This window comes from Cheilinus undulatus, linkage group 12 (genome assembly GCF_018320785.1).
Source record: "Cheilinus undulatus linkage group 12, ASM1832078v1, whole genome shotgun sequence".
NCBI classification, from domain to species: Eukaryota; Metazoa; Chordata; class Actinopteri; order Labriformes; family Labridae; genus Cheilinus; species Cheilinus undulatus.
The window spans coordinates 8,382,787-8,404,497 of NC_054876.1; the positions used below are offsets into that span (position 1 = coordinate 8,382,787).

The 21,711-nt window shown below is 40.0% G+C and overlaps 1 protein-coding gene across 2 annotated transcripts in view; it reads left to right on the plus strand.

Annotated features, from left to right (window-relative positions):
• dscama (Down syndrome cell adhesion molecule a) overlaps nucleotides 1-21,711 on the plus strand; it is a 188,533-nt gene that overhangs the window by 26,171 nt on the left and 140,651 nt on the right. For both annotated transcript variants that reach the window (XM_041800575.1, XM_041800576.1), the window contains exons 2-3: nucleotides 19,109-19,426; nucleotides 19,516-19,665. In XM_041800575.1, the coding sequence (XP_041656509.1) occupies nucleotides 19,109-19,426; nucleotides 19,516-19,665 (468 nt within the window). The remainder of the gene's footprint in view (nucleotides 1-19,108; nucleotides 19,427-19,515; nucleotides 19,666-21,711) is intronic.

A 21,711-nucleotide genomic window follows, 5' to 3' on the forward strand; every position in this document is an offset into this window, starting at 1 on the left:
AAAGCCCTTTGTGTTTAAATGTAAGCAGTGGTGGTGTGGCTTTTTCAAACCAGTCCTCATGTTTGCCTTAAACATATCCAAATAAGAAAATTTACTCTCATTTACAATTTTCAGAGGTCACTACTGGGTCAGTTTGGTATGTCTTGTTTCATTTGAACTTTTTCTTTGCTGTTGAGGTTGAAATTTTAAAATTATGATCATATAGAGCCAAGGAATATGTGGTTGATAATTGATGGGCTTTCCAAAATTATGTTAACTCAAATCTTATTTTACTATCTTGCTGCCGACTCCTTCTTTGGCTTGTTCACTGACCTTCTTGAACATTCATCCAGTCACACTCCGAGTTTTTTCAAAGCCTCTTCTTTTTCTCAAACGTTTCCTATTGAAGCTTTGTGTGAAACACATCCATCTGGCATGTCAGGTTAATTCAAAGGTGGACTTGCTGGTGTGTTTCGGATCATGGTTCTGCTACATAACCCAAGTGTGCTTGAGCTTGAGGTCCATGAACTGATGGACACACATTCTCCATCAGGATTTCAGGTTAGGTCTTTGGATGTTCTTGGTCCTTTTGGGACCTCCTGGATGAGCCGTCAGTACATCCTTGGAGTAGTTTGGAAGGCCAGCCACTCATGGGGAGGTGCACCACATTTCAAGTTTTCGCCATTTGTGGATAATGGCTCCCATCATAGTTGGCTGACATCTCAAAGCCTTAAACATGGATTTTGATCCCGTTCCAGACTGATAGATGTCTGGACAATGCTGTGTTGTACCTCTATTTTGTCCCACTCCTTAACCTTACTGACGTCTTTACATGCATCCATTACCCACAATGCCATAAGGAAGACTGAAGTAGTAAAACATAAGAAAGATTATTCCAACCAACAGATGATGGCTAAGGTTCATGAAACAGCTGAGTTTAAAATTGTGTTTGCTCTCTGTAATGGTGGCTGGGTCATCCAGCCTCATGACTACCCGCCTTGACTCCTCACTGTGTCACCTGTCAGCTGGGCCCGTGTCAGCCTCAGTGTTCATGGCCTTCTAGACGTTAACGCTCATCCCCCCACATATCTCTGACACGCCCGCGTGCACTCTCCTTGACCGCAGCATGTCTGGTGCCCTTGAGCAGAGTCCCTCCTCGATGGTGGACCGCATCAGGAGTCACCTGCAATCCACGATTAGAGCCGTCAGTAGCGCCTGCCACCAATAGGTGCTGACATGTGGGACAGTGCCAAGCATTATTTCACACAGCAAGACGGGCTCACCTCACTCACCCAACAAGACCCCTCCTTCCTCTTCCTGCCCCCCTCCTCCTCGGAGCTTTGAAGACAGAAAACACAGAAAAAAGGGGCTCCATCTATTATACATGTGTGTGATTCATTATTAAACAATATCACTTTTTCCTCTTTGTGGTTTTGGCTCATGGAAAACTGATGTCGATTAAGACGGGCTGCAGCTCAGGCGGCATATGGTGCCTGTTAGTGAGAGCCTGTGTGGGCATGATAGGCATGGGAGTGCGTTGGTGTTCAGCATAATACTGAACCGCTTTATGTGTGCGATGCCAAGGACTGAGATAGAGTGACTGTGTACAGTTTGTACATTTGAGGAGTGAGATAGAAACCAAGAGTTTCAGGACTCAGGGGAAATGGTGGGAGAAGAGTTTGATGTTCCTCCTGCTTCCGCTCCTGAAACTTTTATCTTTAAACCTACTTCTGTGTTTCCAACTTTTTACTAAACAATCAAGACACACATGGCTTCACCATGAGCCAAGAAGATTTCATAACTGACTAAAGCTGCACTGTGTGGAACCAGAACATGGATATTTATGGGATTTTTGAGGAGTCTGAGTTGAGATTCGTAGAAGCAGTGTCAATTTTGTTCCCTGTTTTTCGCTGAATCATTTTTAACCTATAGAGGGCTAGTCTGGTTTTAGTCAATTTAAACTCCACTCTGAGGCACAACTTTATCCTCTTTTACCTAATTTAATCAGCCAAAGTAAAAAAAAAAATCATAGAAAATTAAGACATCCATGTTAATGCTATCAATACTATAACTGATTTAAAACACACAGATAAAAACAGACATGCACAGTGGAGAAATGTGGATTTTAAACTTCCAGCGGCAAAGCACTAACATTTTAGTCTTGTTTCAGTCTCCTTGATAAAATCTAGACTTTTTTCGTCAGAGTTTATCTCACCAATGAGCTATTTTTAAGCCAGTCCTAGTCTAAACGCAGTCTAAGGTGCACCCCATGTACAAGGGTGGCCTGGGTTTGAAATTTCACCTGTGGCTCCTTTCATGCATGTCTCTCCCCAAATTTCTCATCCCTGTTTCCAATTCTATCCACAGTCCTCCTCTATCATTAAAGGCACTAAAAAAACCCAGAAATATTTTTAAAAAGATAGTCTAAAGCACTGATCATTAACTGGCGGCCCTGGGGCTATATCAGGCCCCCCAAAGCTTCCTGTCCAGCCCCCGAAAGATCATTAAATTCAGAAAAGCAGGAAAAGAAGATGTTGTGGTTTGAAGAGTATCCTTTAGCATAGATGTCTGCAGCTGTTAACTCAAACAATTAATATTGAAATAGTTTGAGAATGACTTAATAGTTGATCTGTTTTACAGGAATATTCTGTCATAATTAGTAGATATTTAAAAATGGAGTTAAGGTTGGCAGAAGTGCTGCAAAAATTACCAGATAAAGTGGTGGAAAGAGGTTCAAATATGGCAAAAAATTGGTTAAAGAGGGGAAAAGTGGCAAGAAAAATAGCCTGGCAAATTAGTGAAAAGGTGTTCAAGAGTGGCACACTAGGGAAATAGTTGGCAGGAAAGTTGCAAAAGGGAGTTAAAGAGTGGCCAAAATGAGTTAAAACTGGCAAACACTGGTTAAAAGGTTACAACTATTGTTGAAAAAATGTGATGAAAAGAGGTTAAAAAGTGGACAAAATAGAAGAAAAGTGGAAAAAATGGCTCAGCATGGCCTAGATGAGATAAAACATGCAGGAAAAGTTTTTTAAAGGGGTTTAAGAATGGGAAAAATTGGGTTAAAGAGGCAAAAAATGTGTTAATGCTGATGTTAATTCACAGTTGTGGAGGGCTCATTCTCTGGGATTGTCAGGGCCCAGCCAGTTGTGTTGTCCGGACTGTCTCTCTGTGGCCTGCTGCGTTATAGATAACTGGGATTGATCTCACTGGTAATGACTAAAAATGTGCTGGGTTTTGAACGAAAATACAAATACTACTACAATAATATGTTAACCAAACCAAAACGTTTATTTAATTTTTGTGTATTTGAAAGTCCAGCCCCCAGAGTTTCTGTCGAGACTAAATCCGGCCCTTGTGCAAAGGTACTTGATGACCCCTGGTCTAAAGGCTTGGTTATGCTACAAAAAATGATTTTATCCAGTTTCTCCTGGATGTACAGTGTGGTACAGGACAACAGAAACACTTGAATAAAAGGAAGCAAAGAAAAATCCCAACCGTAGAAGATAATTCATTTCAAATTAAGACTGAGAAAAGCAGCGCTATCATCAGAGGCAGAAACTCTTTGAGATGTGGACCAAAGTGTGCAGACTGCGGCCGTAATCCTGCAGCCAGGCTGACCGACTATCGATAGTGTCCACATAAATCTTTTATCTGCTGTTTCAACATTCAGCCCTGCTCTTGTTTTGATCTTCCTCCTGTGTTCCCACTTTTATCAATACATCCTGAAAAGAGTGCCTCTTCCCTCTGCAGGAACAATGCCGTACATATCTCTCTTAAATGTGCGTTTGTAAGTGTAACATCTTACTATTTGGTGACAGCCGTTAATGAGATTATTATTTAACGGTGCTGCACACAAACACACTTGATGACAGCCAGCAGCCACCCACATACTGTCTCCTGTGCTTACAACCAAGCAATGGAACAAATTGGGCTGGTTTGTCCTGGGCGAGAGAATTCAAATAAAATATTTTTAAACAGGCATCTTTTGGTTATGCAATTTTAGCTCTATTAGGTAATTTTAAAAAATTGAATAAGAAGAAATATACTGCAGGAAGTGTTCACCATTAAGATAATGCAAATGCATCACATCAGAAGTGATCCAAGAGGAGGGAAGTCAATGGATGATGGGGTTTTTTCACTTATTAGACCAGTGTTACCAAGCAGACAAGGCATTTCAATGAGTACCAAACATGGGGGGAAAAACAGCCAGATTGTTTTAGTCCATCACGATTGTTTTTTTTTTTTTTTTTTTAATTTACTCTGTAGGCATTTTTGCACGGCTGCATTCTACAACAGCAAAGACTAAATATTAACACAGACGTAATCTCAGTGATATCACCAGCCCATCACTGTTGGAACGGCTATATCCAGATTACTTTCTGTGTACTAGCAACAGGCCAAAAGTTGGAGCTGAGGCGGGCCTTAAGCCTCCTAGAAAACGGCTACAACACGACCACCAGTCAGTGATTTCAGCCTCGGCCCTAACTTTAAATAATTTTTCACCTGAATGTAATCCAAACCTGTAAGTTCTGAAATATACACCCTCTGTTTAGTGTACACCAATAAAGACATGAGCTATTCAGCTATTTAACCAGGCAGTAGACATGTTTATTTCTCCTGTCAAAGTTGGCTTTTTAATATCGGTGTTACTGGGACTCAAGTGGACACTCAAGGAACTGCAGATTTTTGCATTTAAATACCAGTTTGTTTCCTGTGCTTAATGCCAAGGTGATCTTTTTGTCCATTATTTTAGTCATTGTATCAGATTAGGTGACCACAGAGCCAGGGGCATAGCTAGTGATTTTGGACACCCAGAAAGAATATTACCCAGGGCCCCCTTCACCAGCTTGCCAAGTAACAAATGTTGCATCATTTTAACAAATATCTATGCATTTAAATGTATTTTGGAACCATAATTTCCAGATTTAAGAGCAATATTTTAACAATGGTTAAATTAAATTTACTTGCATAATTTAGCAGCTCTGGGCTTTACCATTTGGACATTTTTAGGGAGGAGCAGAGGCCCCCCAGTATTGTAGTTTACCCTATTTAATACAAATTTCAGTCTGTTAACAACTCATTGAGTTGCTTTTGACTCAGTAATGACACTTATTACTAAGAAAAAATAAATAAAAACACACTTTTCATTGCAGGCTTCCCAAGGGCCCCACCCATACACAGAGCCACAGATTCATTCCTGGACTGTGCTCAAAGATCTCTCTCATATAGATTCTTAGCAGATGGCATCACGCCACAGTGGAGAGCTTCAGATGGGGGCCAAAAGGGGATTTCTGCATAGAGAAATTCTCAAAGTGCCATGTTTTGTGCTGTTCACAACTGTTCAAATTAGGGAAATTTATTATGAAGCTCCTTTTGTGACCCAAAAGTAGTGAAATACTTTCACTCAGCTCACTAGAGCTGGTTGTGTGACTCCAAACTCTGGGGCCAGTTTGGCTTTTTTTAATGTGGATTAAACAAAGACAAAGGAGAGAGGAAAGGAAACTGGCTCTTGAACAGGAGCTTGCTGCAGTGGCTCACATAAAACAGTAGAACAGGCTCATTCATGGACAGCACATCTTACCTACTTACCTACTTACCTACTTACTTACCTACTTACCTCACAAGTTTGATTTGGTTGATGGTACATCCCTGTCTCAATTAAAAGCATGTTTGTAACAAAATTAGGATTTTTTAAAATATGTTTTACATGCCTCACATGCTCAGCTAGCTTGTAGTCAATGATTGCAGTGATTTTCTGCAGCATACAGACTCATTTAGGGCGTTTATGTTCTCACTTCTTCATTCACTCTGACATTTGGTTTATTTTGCTTGTGACTTTTGCAGGTGTAGAGCCCTCTGCACTCTTATTGGACAACCTTAGTGATCTGATGGACAAATGTGAAGGCAGGAAGAAAATTAAACTTGCTAGACTTTCTGTCAGGGGGTGCCCAAGGTATGGACTGATTGTCCCGAAATCCTAATCCAAGTCCTTTTCCATGGCATGTAGTCTGGCCTCAGCACTACAAAGTTTACCAACTCATTTGCACAACTTCATGCATTGCTGCTGTTTAAGCCACAGCATGAAGACAATTTTTATTTTTAAGATTTATTTTTGGGCTTTTTGTGCCAATATTGATAGATGAGAACAGTGGATAGAGTCAGGAACACGGACAAGAGAGTGGGGAGAGACATGTAGAAAAGGGCCACATGCCGGATTCGGACCAGGGCTGCCTGCATATATGGGGCGCACCTTGAACTACTAAGCCACCTGTGCCCCATGAAGACAACTCTGCTGCACACTGCTGTTTGCTAAACTGCAGTCAAACCTTTGAAGACTTCCTTTGCATGTCCAAAGACTGCTTTTTTGCAGACGCAGTGCTAGCTTTTATTTCAAAACCACTGTAGTCCAGAATTTCAAATGCTTGAGGCAGAGATTATTTGTTGTTTTCAGTTGAAAACAGTTCAGCTGGTGGAACTGCATACTCCCTTTAATGCCTTTTCTCCTTCTCTGGCCAATCAAAAAACGTTGGGGCGGGACTTCTGATACCAGCTTTGTCAACAACAGCTGCAGCAGACGAGCTGGTCTGACTCGTCTTTTCAAGGGTGAAGTTTCCAGGTCTACATCTGCTGCTAATGTCAGGACAAATTTTACTTTTTTATATTTTCTTGGTGATATTTCCTAGTAGAGGAAAATGTTAAGTATACAGACATATTAAATAAAGACCAAGAAAAACAGGAGAAAAAAATGGCAGCCATTGACACATGCCTTAGTATCTAAATTAACCATATTAAACTGAAAATCCTGGCTCTTTTCTTCTACTTTAAACAGTGTCTTAAATCATTGGTTAAACTGACTGATGAATTTATTTCTAACCCTGCTCTACAGATGTCTGATGTCTGTTGGCTCTGTCATACAGGTGGTGATGAATACAGATCAGAAGAGTCAGTCTGTGGGCAGCTGGGTGCAGGGTGATACAGAGGACTTTTTCTCTGCTCCCTCCCTCCACATGCATTGTGTTTTTTTGCACCTGCGTCCTCGTGTAGAGGTGGAACGAGTCAGAATGTGAGAGACAGGGTCAGAGGAGCGTGAAGGAGAGAGGAAGGTTACAGAGGAACAGCAGACCCAACAGAGAAACGGAGGAAGAAAGAGGAGAAAAAGAATGAGGGAGGAATAAAGTATTTATCTGAAGCAGGTTGTGGAGCATACCTTTGACCTCAGCCGTGACATCCCCGCTACCTTTCTCCCTTCCTCTCTTTCAGTCTCTGTTTATAGCAGCCTTTATGCGTGTCTTTGTCGGAGTGCTTTCCAGCTCGCCCGCCTCCCCACTCAGCCCCCACCCTCACTGTTTTTCTTTGGCAATGCACTGAAAAATAAATGCACTCCCTCTGTATCTATCTGAACTATTGGGATCTGGCAGGGCTCTGCGTCCATCAGGCTTTCTCATCTGAAGGAATCAGCCACCCAGAAATGGTCTGTGGACGGGGTGGGGGTGGAGGGTCTACATTTTTCATGAGCTGGTGAAAAACAGATTGAGACAAAAGCAGTTATGAGGCGTCCTTTTCTTCACTCAGTCACCTTTAAAACAGAGTCGGACCAGAGGATGTACGGTGCTGCCTGCTATAACAATAAAACGTGGCTTTATTTGGATATGAACATGCAGTTCACTCTGAACATACAAAACAATAATTCATATTGTATTAATCTTCTTTTCCTGCTCACTTCAGTTTTCATACATTTTTTTGATCTATGCAGGATGAAGAACAGACAAAATCTGCTTTTACTATCACATGGCTTTTATAGACCATCGCTGTGTTAATACAAAATAATAACATGTTTCCTGAATGGAGCCCAACTAGTGGCTACTAGAGGGTTAGCTAACAGTAGCTGAAAGTCTATTCAAATTTATAAACTTCTAGACCATCTGGACACTTTCTACAAGAGCCAGTAGTTTCACAGTAGAAAATAAGTTACCAGTGGCAAATAAACACTGAGCAAAAGGCTAGAGTTTCCTAAACCATAGTCCCTTTCAGTTCAGCGGTCTACAACTAAAGCTGCTTTTCAACTGCAGGAAATTTCCCTAGGAACTGAGACCCTTTATTGGGATCTTTTGTAGTATTTCTATTAAGATTCACAATAAAAAAAAGAACATAGTGTTGAACCGAGGGACCATTTGAGAAACTGTGTGCTTTTCGACTGTAGGAACTTTTCTCAGGAACTAGGAACTTTTTTTGCAATCACTTTTTTTTTTTTTAGTATTTTCATTTATCTTTACAATGAAGAACATAGCATAGGAACTAGAATCCCTTTGTGGAATTGTGTGCTTTTGAGATGCAGGAACATTGCCAAGGAACTAGGAACCTTTTGAGGATTTGCATGCTTTTCAACTGCAGGAACTTTGCCCAGGAACCTTTTGAGGACCTGTGTGCTTCTTAGATGCTGGATCTTTGCCTAGAATATCAGAGCTAGATATGCAGGAACTTGAAACCTTTAAGGAACTCTGGGCTTTTAAACGGTAGGAACCATGCAAAAGCTAGCGGAACCTTTTGTGAAACTTTGTGCTTTCAAATGCAGGATCTTTGCCTAGGATATCAGAACCTTTTGAGGAGCTCTTTGCTCTTCAGATGCAGGGACTTTCCCAACTCTAATAAGAAAGAATAAGAAACTCTTTGAGGAACTTTACGCATTTAACTACAGAAACTCTGCCTAGGAGCTAGGAACCTTTAAATGATTTCTGATAGTTCAACTGCAGCTTACCTTAGTAACTAGGACTCTTTTGAGGAACTCTGTGTTTTTCAACTGTAGGAACATCGCCTATGATATCCAAACCTTTTAAGGAACTGTGTGCTTTTCAACTGCAAAAACTTTCCTCAATAACCAAGAACCTTTCAGAAACTCTTTGGTTTTTAATTTCAGGAACTTTCCCCAGGAACCAGGAACCTTTCTGTGATTATTTGCATTGAAACTTTCAATAAAGAAGAACACAGTGTAGGAACTAGAAACTGTTTGAGGACCTGTGTGCTTTTTGACCTCAGGAATTGCTTTTTGGATTCAGCAGCTTCCCCACTGGAACTAGGAACCTTTGTCGCTTTTCAACTGCAGGAACTTCCTTGGGAACTAGGCGCAAATAGACTGCCTGTGGTCACTGAAGTTGTTGGTGTTAAATACATCTAAAGTGGTTAGCAATCTGTTGTTAGCTTCCTTCATGCTATGCAGTGGCACACCAAAGAACTGGGTACAGTGATCTAGCACACACACATGCTGGCTGTAAGCACAGGACAGCGTTGAAGTGAACCGTACAAAGCAGCCTCAAGTATCAGCCCAATGGATCGGCACATTGTCACCCGTACCATTCTACCTACTGGGGTGTAGATCAGACTGATAACCAATACCAGGATCAGATCAGTAAATCTCAAACACAAATCTCTTGGCCTACACAGTTCTGCACTTTATGGTCATGTCTGGGATATAGAAAACTATGATTTGCCAGATGGTTCCTGGCCTGGTTCCTCACCTCTTTGGAAAGGAACACCATCTTTGGTGTCAGAAGCTGTGTTGATTCCAGCTTTATCTGAGTAAAACTGTACAGTAGTGTCTGAACAGGCTTTTCAGCTAAACTGTCCGTTTGAAGAGCTAAAGAGGAAACTCAGTGGCCGAAATAAAATCCCCAGACCCGTCAGCTATAACGGGACTATAATTAAGCTTTTTATTAATGTCTATAAACAGACATCTGCATATGAGGACAGATTACAAACAGGTCGTAGATTTGGCCTTGCAAACTCATTTCTCATGGTTGAAGTTGCAGTGGGACCCTTACAATGACCAGCAGATACAAGAACCACTTTTGGCCTTAATATTTAGATTCAGATATCAAAGGATGCTTTAGTCTGAAACATGGAAATATCAGATATCACCTAAGGTCTGAGCCCACCATTTGGTCATATGTCTGGGCATAACAGAAAACAGGAAGTTTGGATCACCTTAAAGTTATACCTGTTGCACCAGCTGGACTTAAGCTCTCTCAGGTGTATGGAAAAGTCCAATTGGACAGAGACTGAGTCATGGTCTGACCTTCTTTTCTAGGACTTTACTCAGACAGTAATGAGATGCAAAGGGTTTGTTTCCTGAATGCTGAAAACAATTCATTTGAAGATACTGGGTGCCAAGTACATCTGTTTCTGTTGTAATAGTGTCAGTGAGGCATCCATATTGTTTGATTTATACTGGTATCATATCATTGTTTTAAATTCTGGTACCTTGATTCAGTGGAAAAAAACAACAGAATACCTATAGATATAACAATCATTAATGCCGACCAGCTCTTGGTTCACTGTCTAAAATACCCAAACTATAAACATACAAATGCAAAGCTGATGTTTTAGTCTTATTGAGCTAAGGGTTGTTAGATAATACATGTTTACTTTCTCCAGAGTAATAGAGACAAGCCACGTCAGCAGCAAAGATGCTGCAGCTTCATGCGTTTGTATTGAAGATGTTGAGCCAGTATGTCGCCTTTTAAAGCCAAATTATCTAAACTGCGTTGAAATACCCATCCACTCATCACTCAAACATCCACACTGGCTCGCTGCGATTCACAACAGATGCTGAGATTTTATGATCATCTCCATGGCAGATTGCTCTACTCGAGAAAACCACCGACAAGCTGTTCCCTCTGTGTGATTACAAGCTCGTAAATTAACCCTTGATAAGTTCTTTGTGTATCATTATGGGTAGCGAGCCATTTAATATGCATTTATAGCATGTACTTAATGCCATTTTAGCTCGGCTTTTTATGTGTTTGTGTGGCATTCATGCAGCTACACTTTAAGACTGACATACACTAATTATCAAATGAAGACTTTCACTGGAAGTCAGAGCTTTACTATGAATTATTAAGAAAAATGGAACCATAATTAGTCTTTTCCACACATGATCTCTCCAAACTGTTGAAATTTTTTAATAAATGGATATTAAAGTCAGAGAGTTAGAAGACAAAAACAGGAGAGACCGTCACATAACAAACAAAAACAGCAACCAATGAGATGCTGTGACATGTCAGCTGAGTTGTTATGTTGGTTTTTACAGTTGTCAGACTCCATATTTTGATTTAAAAGAAACCTTTGCAAACACAGTGACAAGAATCATTTAAAATAAACACTGAAACAAACTATAAAAGCTGCTGTATAACAATATGGACACTGGATAAGCTATAAAGCACAAAGAGAATAAGACTGACATGAACTCTTACATCACAAATTAACTTTGAAGAGGAAGGGCCGTTACCAAGTTTAAGGTTTATATTAACTATTTAAAAATCTATTAAGTATGCGCAGGTTAATCTGTCTAGGCTCTTTGAGGTTCAGCTGCTAGCACAGGGACACATCTCGATGCTACTCACTGTAGTGTCTTCATGCTCTCACAGTGATGAAAATAAGGATACCACAGCTGCTTTGAATGTCTCATTTCACTTTTAAAAACTTCCAGACAGCTCAGTGAACAAGTCCCAAATATTACTTTTTCAATGTTAAACAATTTTCAGTTTCTTTTAGCCAACTTTTGTGCTTTTTCTATCTAAAGCAAGTTTTTTTTTTCCATAGTTAAGCTAATGTAACTTTTGATCTAACAGATTTTCAAAATAAGACTTTAACAGAACAGAACAGGAAGTAAAGTACCTTTAACTTATGACAATACAATTAAAAGTGAAAGCATAACAAGGAACAGTTTGTTGAGAAAATGTCACAATAAGAGGGCCTAATCATGCCAGATAGATTGTTTCATATTTCTCTTGCCTGGATATATTTCACATGCTGAGAAACCTCTCATACAGAGTTTTTGGGAAGAGCAGGACTTTTTAAAATAATTCTTGGTAGGTGATTGGACAAATATTCTGTCTGTCACAATCATGACGGGCTGAACAGAGCAACAGGGCAAAATGAGGTAGTAGACATGCAGAGCTCTAGTACTAAGATTAGCTATGCAGGCTAGCGTTGCTGTAATGTTTGAACATGTTGGTGCCTAAAATTCATGACAAAGCCTATCGGGAGAGTTGCAAAAGCATCTCTGCTAAGAGCAGCTTCTAGTGTGACTCTTTGCTCTTGTTTTAGTAAAGAAATGCAGTGGGTGTCTGAGTAAACTGATGCTTTTTCTACAGCTATATCCAAGCTAACCCCCTAGTCATTGTATACACTGGTTTGCAGTGCAACTCAACCCCAAATGTAACATCAAAAATCACGTCAAAACAAGTTGGCAGAAGGGTGAAAACATCATTTCAGTCATGAAAAGCTTTCAGTTTGGCTGTATGCTGTTATTTTAAAAAATAAATCTGGTCCAGTTCTGATAAAAATGCAGCTATGCTATAGCTACATCTGAGCTAATTGCTCTGCTGAAGGCAGTCATTATTAAAGGCTCACTGTACAACTAAACCCCACCCATATTTACTATATCCAATGAAGGTGATTGGTCAGAACTGTTTTTATTCTGTTAAGCGGGGATCATTGGTTGTTATTGAGTCATTTTGTACATGCAGTCCTGCATGTTTCCTTACGTATATAACAGAAAAGCTGTCCGACACTGACTCGAAATCTAACTAATTTAAAAATAACATACAAAAGACACTCTTTGCATTCTTTTCATGTCCAAATCAAGAGTCTGCAGTGTTGCTTCATATTGTTAATGTGGACTTTTGCTTTCTATTGCAAAAGAATTGAAATCTAAACATTTAATCATCATTAAAAATGGATGGTTTGGCACCCCTATGACTACCAAAGTGATCTTTTCAAAAACTAAGGCCATGAATGTAAAGTCTGTGCCACCTTTGTGTGTCTGATTAAGACTTACAGCAACATTAAAAAGTTAAAATGTCATTTCAATATTTCACTCTCCATCCCAACAATCACTGGTCTGAGTTTTTTCATGGTCAGCCCTCAGCCTGGCCAAACTAACAATCAATAACCAAACAAATCCAGTGTCAATGCTCCTCTGCCCTCTCTCACCACCTCTCAGATAAGAACCTTCAGCCTTGTAGCTGTCAACATCTACAACCGTTCTCCTTTCAACACCTCGGGGCCGGGCCCTCAGAGTCCTGCATGTGTGAAGTGAGCGGAGCTCCAAATGTGCGGAAACATGTGTACGCCGTGGTGTTTGTTTGTCGTAACAGGTTGAACGACCGGTGGGTGGAAGTGGCCGGTGATTTGAGCGCGCTCATTAGGAATTTATGAAGCGCTAAAATGTTGGGTCTCCAGGGAGGGGGGATTGGCAGCTGTCGCGCAGGCAGGCAGGCAGGCAGGCAGGCTGGCGACAGGAGGGGAGAGCCCACAGCAGAGAGAGCACAGACAGACTGAGGATACCGAGATGGCTGAAATATTTACAGTATGTGACTGACAGTGGCAGCTCATACAGTAACTCTGTCTGCTGCTACGCCTCATACTGAGCATACCTTTACACCTGGAACATTGTTTATCGTTGAATTATCTCTAAAGCATTTTCTGGGTTTGGCCTGGGTTTGAATCCGGCCTGTAGCCCTTTGCCGCATGTCCCTCCCCACTCTCATCCCATTTCCAACTCTATCCACTGTCCTCCTCCTCTGTCAAATAAAGGCCAGAAAAGCCCCAAATTAAATCTTAAAAAAAAAGAAATTAAATGAAGAAAGGGTTTGGGTTTTGGACATTTTTTTAATTAATTTTGAAATTAATTTCTGCATTTTTAACTGAGCTGAAAACATTATTCCAACTTTTTTACATCAGGGATTTCATGTTGCCCCGTATTGAACAACAGGAATTTGAGAAATTAGTTACTCTGAAGACCAGACAATAAAAGAAGACATGTCCGGTATGTTCATACCAGTGCAGAAGAGCCAACAACCTGCATTTTAGGGATGGTTCATGAGTTTTTGGTGCGAGTCTTGTCCACTTTGACTGGATTTTTGAGGTCAAAGGTTTTGGTCAGATCTCCTTTGAAAAGGAGATGTTAATCTTTAGGGACTATGTGGTTAATTAAAGACTAGATAAATAAATAAGAAGGCAATGAGATATTATGTTCATGTAGGGATGAGTACCATTACATCACTGATGTCAGTCCTTCATTTTCTAAACCAAATCCATGAAGCTCCCGCTGTAAAGCCATTTATCCATCATTTGTCCATTCAGGCCGTTCCTGTTAATATGATTTCTCATGAATGCTTTGAGGGATTTTCTTCAAACTTTGCACAAATATCCACTTTGACACCGGAATAAACTGAATCAATTTTGGAAGTCAAAGGTCAAAAGTCAAAGGACTCATGTTCATCCCTTGCTGGTGGGTATTTTAAGAACGCTTTGAGGTATTTTCTTCAATATTTTTCACAAATATCCTGAGTGAGGGATGAAATGATAAGACTTTTTTGGTAAAACGTCAAGTTCCTCATCTCTCTTTTGTTTTATGAAAGCTTTGACAGATTTTCTTTAAACTTTGATCTGAAGTTTATGTACTTACATCACCATTAACCTCCTGAGACCTGAGCTTTTGTTTGGAAAGCATTTTGAGTTCTTCCTAATTATTTATGATAGGGAGGGTCTGTTATGTTTAAACACATGGGTGGGTTTTGAACCGGAATTTCTTGGAAGAATTTCCTCTCCAAAAACAAATAAAAAATATTGAAAAAGTATCCCAAAATTTCTTTGAATAATCATTAAAACTTTCAGTGAAACTTTATCATAAAGCCTATACAGTCAAATAAACAAAATCCCCCAAAATTCCATGCAAATTCATGACCATTTTCAAGCAAATTCCCAAAACATGAAAGAACATTCACCCTAAAGTTTCATACCAAATTCTGAAAAAAAAGAAAAAAATACCAATGCATTCCCCAAAATTCTGTGAAAATGATAGAAACATCCAAACATCTAAATAAATTCCCTATAATTTTTATGAAAATTCCTGAATGTTCAAAAAACAGCCTCTACCTCAAAATTCGCAATTTGATTCCTAAAAATGTTATAAATTTCCAAACTTTCCATGAAAATCCCCTAAAAAATTCAAGCAAGTTTTTCAATAACACTCTTCAAAATTTGCCAACATATCCCCTAAATTTCCATTGAAATACTTGCTAATTTCCAAACAAATTCGCCAAAATATCCAAATAGCAATATATTTCCATATTTTAAGCTACTTACTAACACTTAAATGGACATTCTGGATAAAAATCTGAAAAATTCTGATGGTAGAATTTATTACATTGTTGTAGGAAAGCAAACATGCAATGTCCTAATATGTGCATGCTGGGTCTTAGGAGGTTAAAAACAGAAGATTCCAACCAATCATGCAACCACAAAAACCAGACCAGCCCTTCTTCCTAACCTTCCTCTGTACTCTCACTGAGCTGCATTTGTATAACCCACAAAAGCATAAGACCATCAGACAGTAGTTCTAGTTTTCTTCTTATTTTAAGATGCAGAGAAGTTAAAATCAGTGCAAAAGATAAATGCATGTATATGTTACAGTGACTAGATAATGGATAAGACTGCAGACTGCAGAGTTGTCTTTCTGCTTCTTTACTGTTTATTTTCCCTCTAACTGGAAAAAAAACTCAGCAACAACATAGAAAAGCCAGCGTATGTACCAAACACGTCCTCCTCTCCTCGCTGGGATGCAGCCAGTGTTCATATCCTGGCTCGGGGCCAGCTGTGTGGGTTGTCCATTACAGCTCAGAGTTGCATTGTCAGTTTTTCTCCAGCACAGTAACTTACTACAGGGGAAGTGCATCACATTACATTGACTTGCTTCATTAGTTAAGATGACTTGGAAACATCCTCCGCTGCACACCGTGTACACGGACATGACGGATTGACGGAACAGCAGCTTTTAGGGCCTCTTCTTTTCTCCAGAATACAAATTCTAATCATGGGGAGAGATTCTCAATGAATGTTTGACACCACAGCAACAATATAATTGTAACAATGATAGATCGCTTATTTAGATCCAAGATAAAACATTTTGGAGGTGACGGAGGCTATGACAGCTTTTAATTCTGATGAAAGCATCGATGCAAATGAGTTTGTCGGAGGAAGTGTTTGATGTTTGGATCAGTGATGGCCCAAAAAAAAGACAAAAACAGTAAAAGTGATTCATTTTTACTGCGCAGCCAAACACAGCAGATATCTTTGTAGTGAACACTCTAACGGTGAATGTTTAAGTGTATAGATATGGCTCAATTATGGAGTTAAACTGCTCGGCAACAGCAAATAATGAACAGTATTCTTCCCCTTCAGTGTGAGCTGCATGCTCCAGTTAAATTACTCCATTCTGCAGTCACTTTCCCGGAGTAAACCTAGTATGAATGAGTGTCTGAAAGTTTCAAAACGAAAGCATCTACCAGAAAAATAAAGCTAGACGGCTCCTTGTTCACAGCGAACATGCTAAATCCATTATTAGTGGCCAGCAGCAGCATTGCATGAGGAGCTGCGGGGTCCTGAGGTCAGGCAGCATTTCAAAATAAAAGCACCCAGGGCAGAGATGCGTTTTTAGCCTGTCATTCAATGAGCTCTCTGAAGCTCAGGAGACTGTATGGTCTTGCTTAGGTTGTCCACAATCCCTCCTACCTTGCAGAAGTGGAAGTGACTTAATAAAGACAGATAAGGTGACCAAATTAAGTGAAGTCTTTTTGAATAATTTTCCAGGTTAAATGAAGCAAATAAAACCAAAATGGCATTGTTGACAAAAACTTGTTCTCATACATGATAACTCCTTGTATTAAGCATGTAATGTTGGTATTTAGGTTGATTACTTCAGCTTGACTAGTGATGACTTTTGCCTTCATATAACCTCGTCTATTGTTGGAAAATGAGCCCTGAAGCCAGCCATTTCTGAGAAATCTGTCAGGTCATATTTGGCCTCTCAGCTTCTCTATTGTTAAAGGAAGGACTCTGGGTCATGTACGAGTAATGCTGGCTGCTGCATTATGCTCTAGTTAGAGATGGGAGTAAAGTAGATCAGTTCTTGAGTTAAGGTATGCCCAAGTCTTTAACACTTCATGTCATTGGTCAAGAGTCAGTAGCATGTGGGCTGAGAGAGTTTAGCACCAAATAATCAGAAATGTAAGGGTTGGACTACAACACCTGTCAATGGAAGCAGATGCTGGGGCTGTTTGATTGCTACTTAAGGCTCCATCATATGAAAATATGCTTAACTTTATTTCTGACTCATTTATACCGGCTGCACCTTTTCTTGTAAAGCTGTCAGCCCTGCTATTTAGTATTGGGATTTGTGGATGTCCAGACTTTTGCATGTTTGCACCATGAGTAAAGTTATCTACTCAGTTAGAGAAAGTCTCTTCTGTGTGGGACAACTCTGAAATAGTAAGGATGATGTGCTGAACTCTGTAGAAGAGCACTTTCTATAGGTCAAAGTTCACCTTTCATTCATGATTACTTGTCAATCAAATCAGCTTACTTTGGGAGGCAAAGTTGTTCAAATTTTAAGTATATTAAAGACATAAGGGATTGGCTGTTTCATGTAGTTTATTTATATCTTAACTCTAAAAAATGTATTTCCACTAATTAAAAACTTTGACGTAATCAGCTACAGCAAATATTTTGAGTATTTTTAACTGACTGTACACACTGAACCACAGTTTGCTTTTCCATCATGTTCAGCACACCAGACTTCCCTAACTGAGTGGGTAAGAGCTTAAGAGTTGATTGTTAAATAATTTGACTGAAAAAATACTTTTTATATTTTATTTTATTACATCTGCCAAGGAGGTTATGTGATGGGGGGGTTTGTTAGTTAGCTTGTTTGTTTGTTAGCAACATAACTCAAAATGTTCTGGATGGATTTTGATGAAATTTTCAGGAAATGTCAGAAATGGCATAGGGAAGAACTGATTAGATTTTGGGAGTGATTCGGATCACTGTCTGGATTCAGGAATTTTTTAAAGGATTCTTTACTGTTGGGAGATAGGGCTAATGGCAGAGGTCTGCACTGTCTGAGTGCTTTTCTAGTTTTATTATTTTATCCCAAAAAAGCCTCTATGTTTTTTGTAATTTTTTGTAGTGCAGCAGCACATAACCAGCAGCCAAAGCCTGCATAGTGACAAAAACACAGAGACTTTCTGGGTTAAAAGTAAAAAGCTTCAAAATTTTTGATAGTGCATTCATTTGAGCCACTTTCTTTTGTGGCTTATTTTTACCAAAAACTGACTAAAGTCTGCAGAGGAGCTGTACCCATCTGTTACACTGTGTAGCCTAGCTTCCATGCAGCCAGTACAGCCAGCGAGTGCTCACTGAAATCACTGGAGGCTAATGCCACTTCTACTGCTAGGTACCTCATCTGTCCCATCTTCAAAAAATACTGGAATATCCCTTTAATGTGGAAAAGCTGGACATGCATCTTTAAGACACAGACATCTTACTGGTTATCAAATAGGAGCAGATTATTTCTGGGTCCACAAATTCAAACTCAAGCGACTTTATTGATCTCTCAAGGGGTGATTGGTTAGGAGCAGCTTGTGCATTAAAACAGAGACAGCAACAATGTGTAAGCTTAATACTTCAAACAGGACCTAAAATGAGTCCTGATATAAATTATGTTAAATTAGGCTGATTGTTAAATAAATAGCCTGTATAGAAACAACATGGATCGGTCTAATAAAAGCATTGAAAGGATCTGTGAGGGTAAAATAGAGTTACAAAAGGAGAAAATGTGATTGCAGAGGGAATTAACGACAAAAACTTGTTTAAATGAATGTTCATGCTAGAGTCAGACAGTCGTGTCTGCAGACGTTCCTGTTGTTTCGACTGCACAGCTCTTTTCTTGCTCTGTTATTTCACATCCACTGCTGCTCTCCCTGAATTTTGCTGCAATGTCTCTTCATAGACAACAAGAGACTCACTCCTGCAACCTCCTTCTACTGCAGTGAGCACAAACACAATGGTCAACCAGGGAAAAACACACTTGGCCTCAATTCAGACGAAGATACACACGCAGTATCAGACCAGTTCTTTGCTTGAATGCTGGGGTTTAAGAACATGTTGTTGTTTCTTTGTTACTTTAATTATTTAAAGACTTTTGTCTTACAATGTTTCAGGTTTTATCAAATAAAAAAATCTCTCATTGTTTGTCTAACATGTCTTTCCCCTTCTCCCTCCTCTCCTGTAGTTTTCTGTGAAGATCTACGTTCCAGCTTATATTTTGTCAATGCATCTTTGCAAGAGGTAGTGTTTGCCAGCACCACAGGGACATCGGTGCCCTGTCCCGCCGCCGGCGTGCCCCCCGTCTCACTGCGCTGGTACCTGGCCACCAGCGAGGAGATCTATGATGTGCCAGGGATCCGCCATGTGCACCCCAATGGCACCCTTCAGATCTTCCACATCCCCCCTTCCAGCTTCAGCAAACTCATCCACGACAACACCTACTATTGCACAGCAGAGAACCCCTCAGGGAGAATCAGGAGCCAAGATGTCCACATTAAGGCCGGTCGGTTTCTGTTTTACAGTTATCAGAAGTGGCTTGTCTTAGCAGTTTTCTATCTGACTCACATCACTCCTCTTTGTCCGTCCTCACAGTCCTACGGGAGCCCTACACAGTCCGGGTGGAGGACCAGAAAGCCATGAGAGGCAATGTGGCGGTCTTCAAGTGCATTATCCCCGCCTCAGTGGAGGCCTACATCACTGTTGTGTCCTGGGAGAAAGACACAATGTCAATCAACGCTGAAAGTAAGTCTTTGCATCTTTCTTTACTGCTCCACACAGACTCAGAGAGCATCCTGGGTATATTAGACTGAAAATCAGCATCAGTATTCAGTTAGTCTGGAACACCACGTGACTCTAGATACAGGAATACTTTCCACAGATAAGTGAGGACAATCACTGTGAGGCAACAGGTTGAGTTTTGCTGGATAACCACTGACTTTTCCTTCTTTATTCTTCAATTTTTGCCTTAGTGCTTTAATTTGATTGAACAGTGGAGGAAACTGGGGAAAAAGCATGAAGAATAACATGAGTTGAAAGGAGCTACAGGATGGTCCCAAACCAAAAGTGCCTACTTTTTAAGACTGTAGTCTCTGTATGCCAGGCATGGCTCAACAGCTTGGCTACTTGTGGCAAAAAAAAAAAAAAAAAAAAAAAATGTTGGCACAGCGACATCTTATGCTTTGAAATGAGGGTTGATTTTGTATTGTGGTTCCCAAACTGGATTAAAAGCAATTTGACCTTTAAAGGGGCATGACAAGTTTAGAAAAGCTGCTATCCTCATGTTTTATATTCATTGATGATGGCATTATGGTCCGCAATGTTCTGTAATCTGCAGCAGGTTGATGATGAATGAAAACTGATGATGAAAACTGACTCCAGGAGATGGATGACCGTATTCTTTTTTATTCTTTAGCATTACTTTTGTGTCTATTTGGCTAGCCACACATCTGACTTTATTGGGCCTGATTTACACCCATAATGAATGAGGAACCTGGCCTGAACCAACTTATAGGTAGTGTTGCATGATTTTGTAACAATGTGCAGTTGCAATTATACTGGACCGTATTGCAGTTTGTAATTGGGATTGTGATATAATACATAAATGCTATTTTTAGTCTACTTGCTTGGTTATAAAAGGAAAATGCTAAAAATGATAATAGTTTTGAAGTTTATATTTCTCAACTCTAAAACAAACAAACATTAAATAGCATAAAAAAAAACAAAACCCAAAGTTTCTATAGTACTGCTTTCAACTTTTCCCAAAAATAATATATTCATTTTTTTTTTTAAATAAAGGTGTCTCTACAACTTGCACTAGTGGCACCATAGTAGACTTGAAGGCCTTTCTGCAGTAAAACTTTCAATAGTACTTATTACAAACAAATGCAGCCTTTTATGCAGTTATGTAATTGCACAGCCTGACATCACAATTGCAATTGTGATTAATTAATTGTGCAGCACTATTAGTCCATCCATCCATTGTCTACACCACCTATCCCAGCTTTCCTTGGGCAATGGGCAGGGTGCACCCTGGACTGGTCACCAGTCAATCACAGGGCTGACATACAGAGAGAGACAACCAGGCACGCTCACACCTAAGGCCAATTTAGAGTCACCAATTAACCTACGAGCAAGTCTTTGATGGTGGGAGGAAGTCAGAGTACCCATGCATGGACAGGACCTGGACCTGGTTCCTGGACCTGGGTTCGTCTGGGTTAGTGCTGTTGCACAGCCTGACAACACGCAACAGCGCTAACCTCTGCAACACCATGCAGCCCTACAATCCTAGTGTTTGGTGCCAAAATGATTATTTACCTACTCCAGATCAAGTTGAAACCTCCCCCCATCTCTAATATCAATTATGATATTTTAGCGAAAAAAACGACTCAACAAGCGACTCAACATTTTACCAAACAGTCAAGACTGCAGGCCTGTCAGCAAATTCGAGCAAAAAGTCAACCAACGCATAAATGAGTCATCATTTTATCAAAAAGTCATGACCCTGGACCTGTCGCCAAATTTGATGAAAAATCAATCATTGTGGAAAAGCTAAACATTTGACCAAAAAGTCATAACTTGATAATTTCAGATTGGCAGGCTCCGAGGAAATACCTGCAATAGCCAATAAGAGTGATCAGAAGGTATCGCCAACATGATGCTGAGTACTTTCTGAACTTCCAAACCTGGGAATAAACACAACTGTGTTCCAAACCAAAGATGACAAAGATGACCAATTATATTTCTGCTGCATGACAGGACAGTCAGCCTTATCCTACATATTTGTTTTTC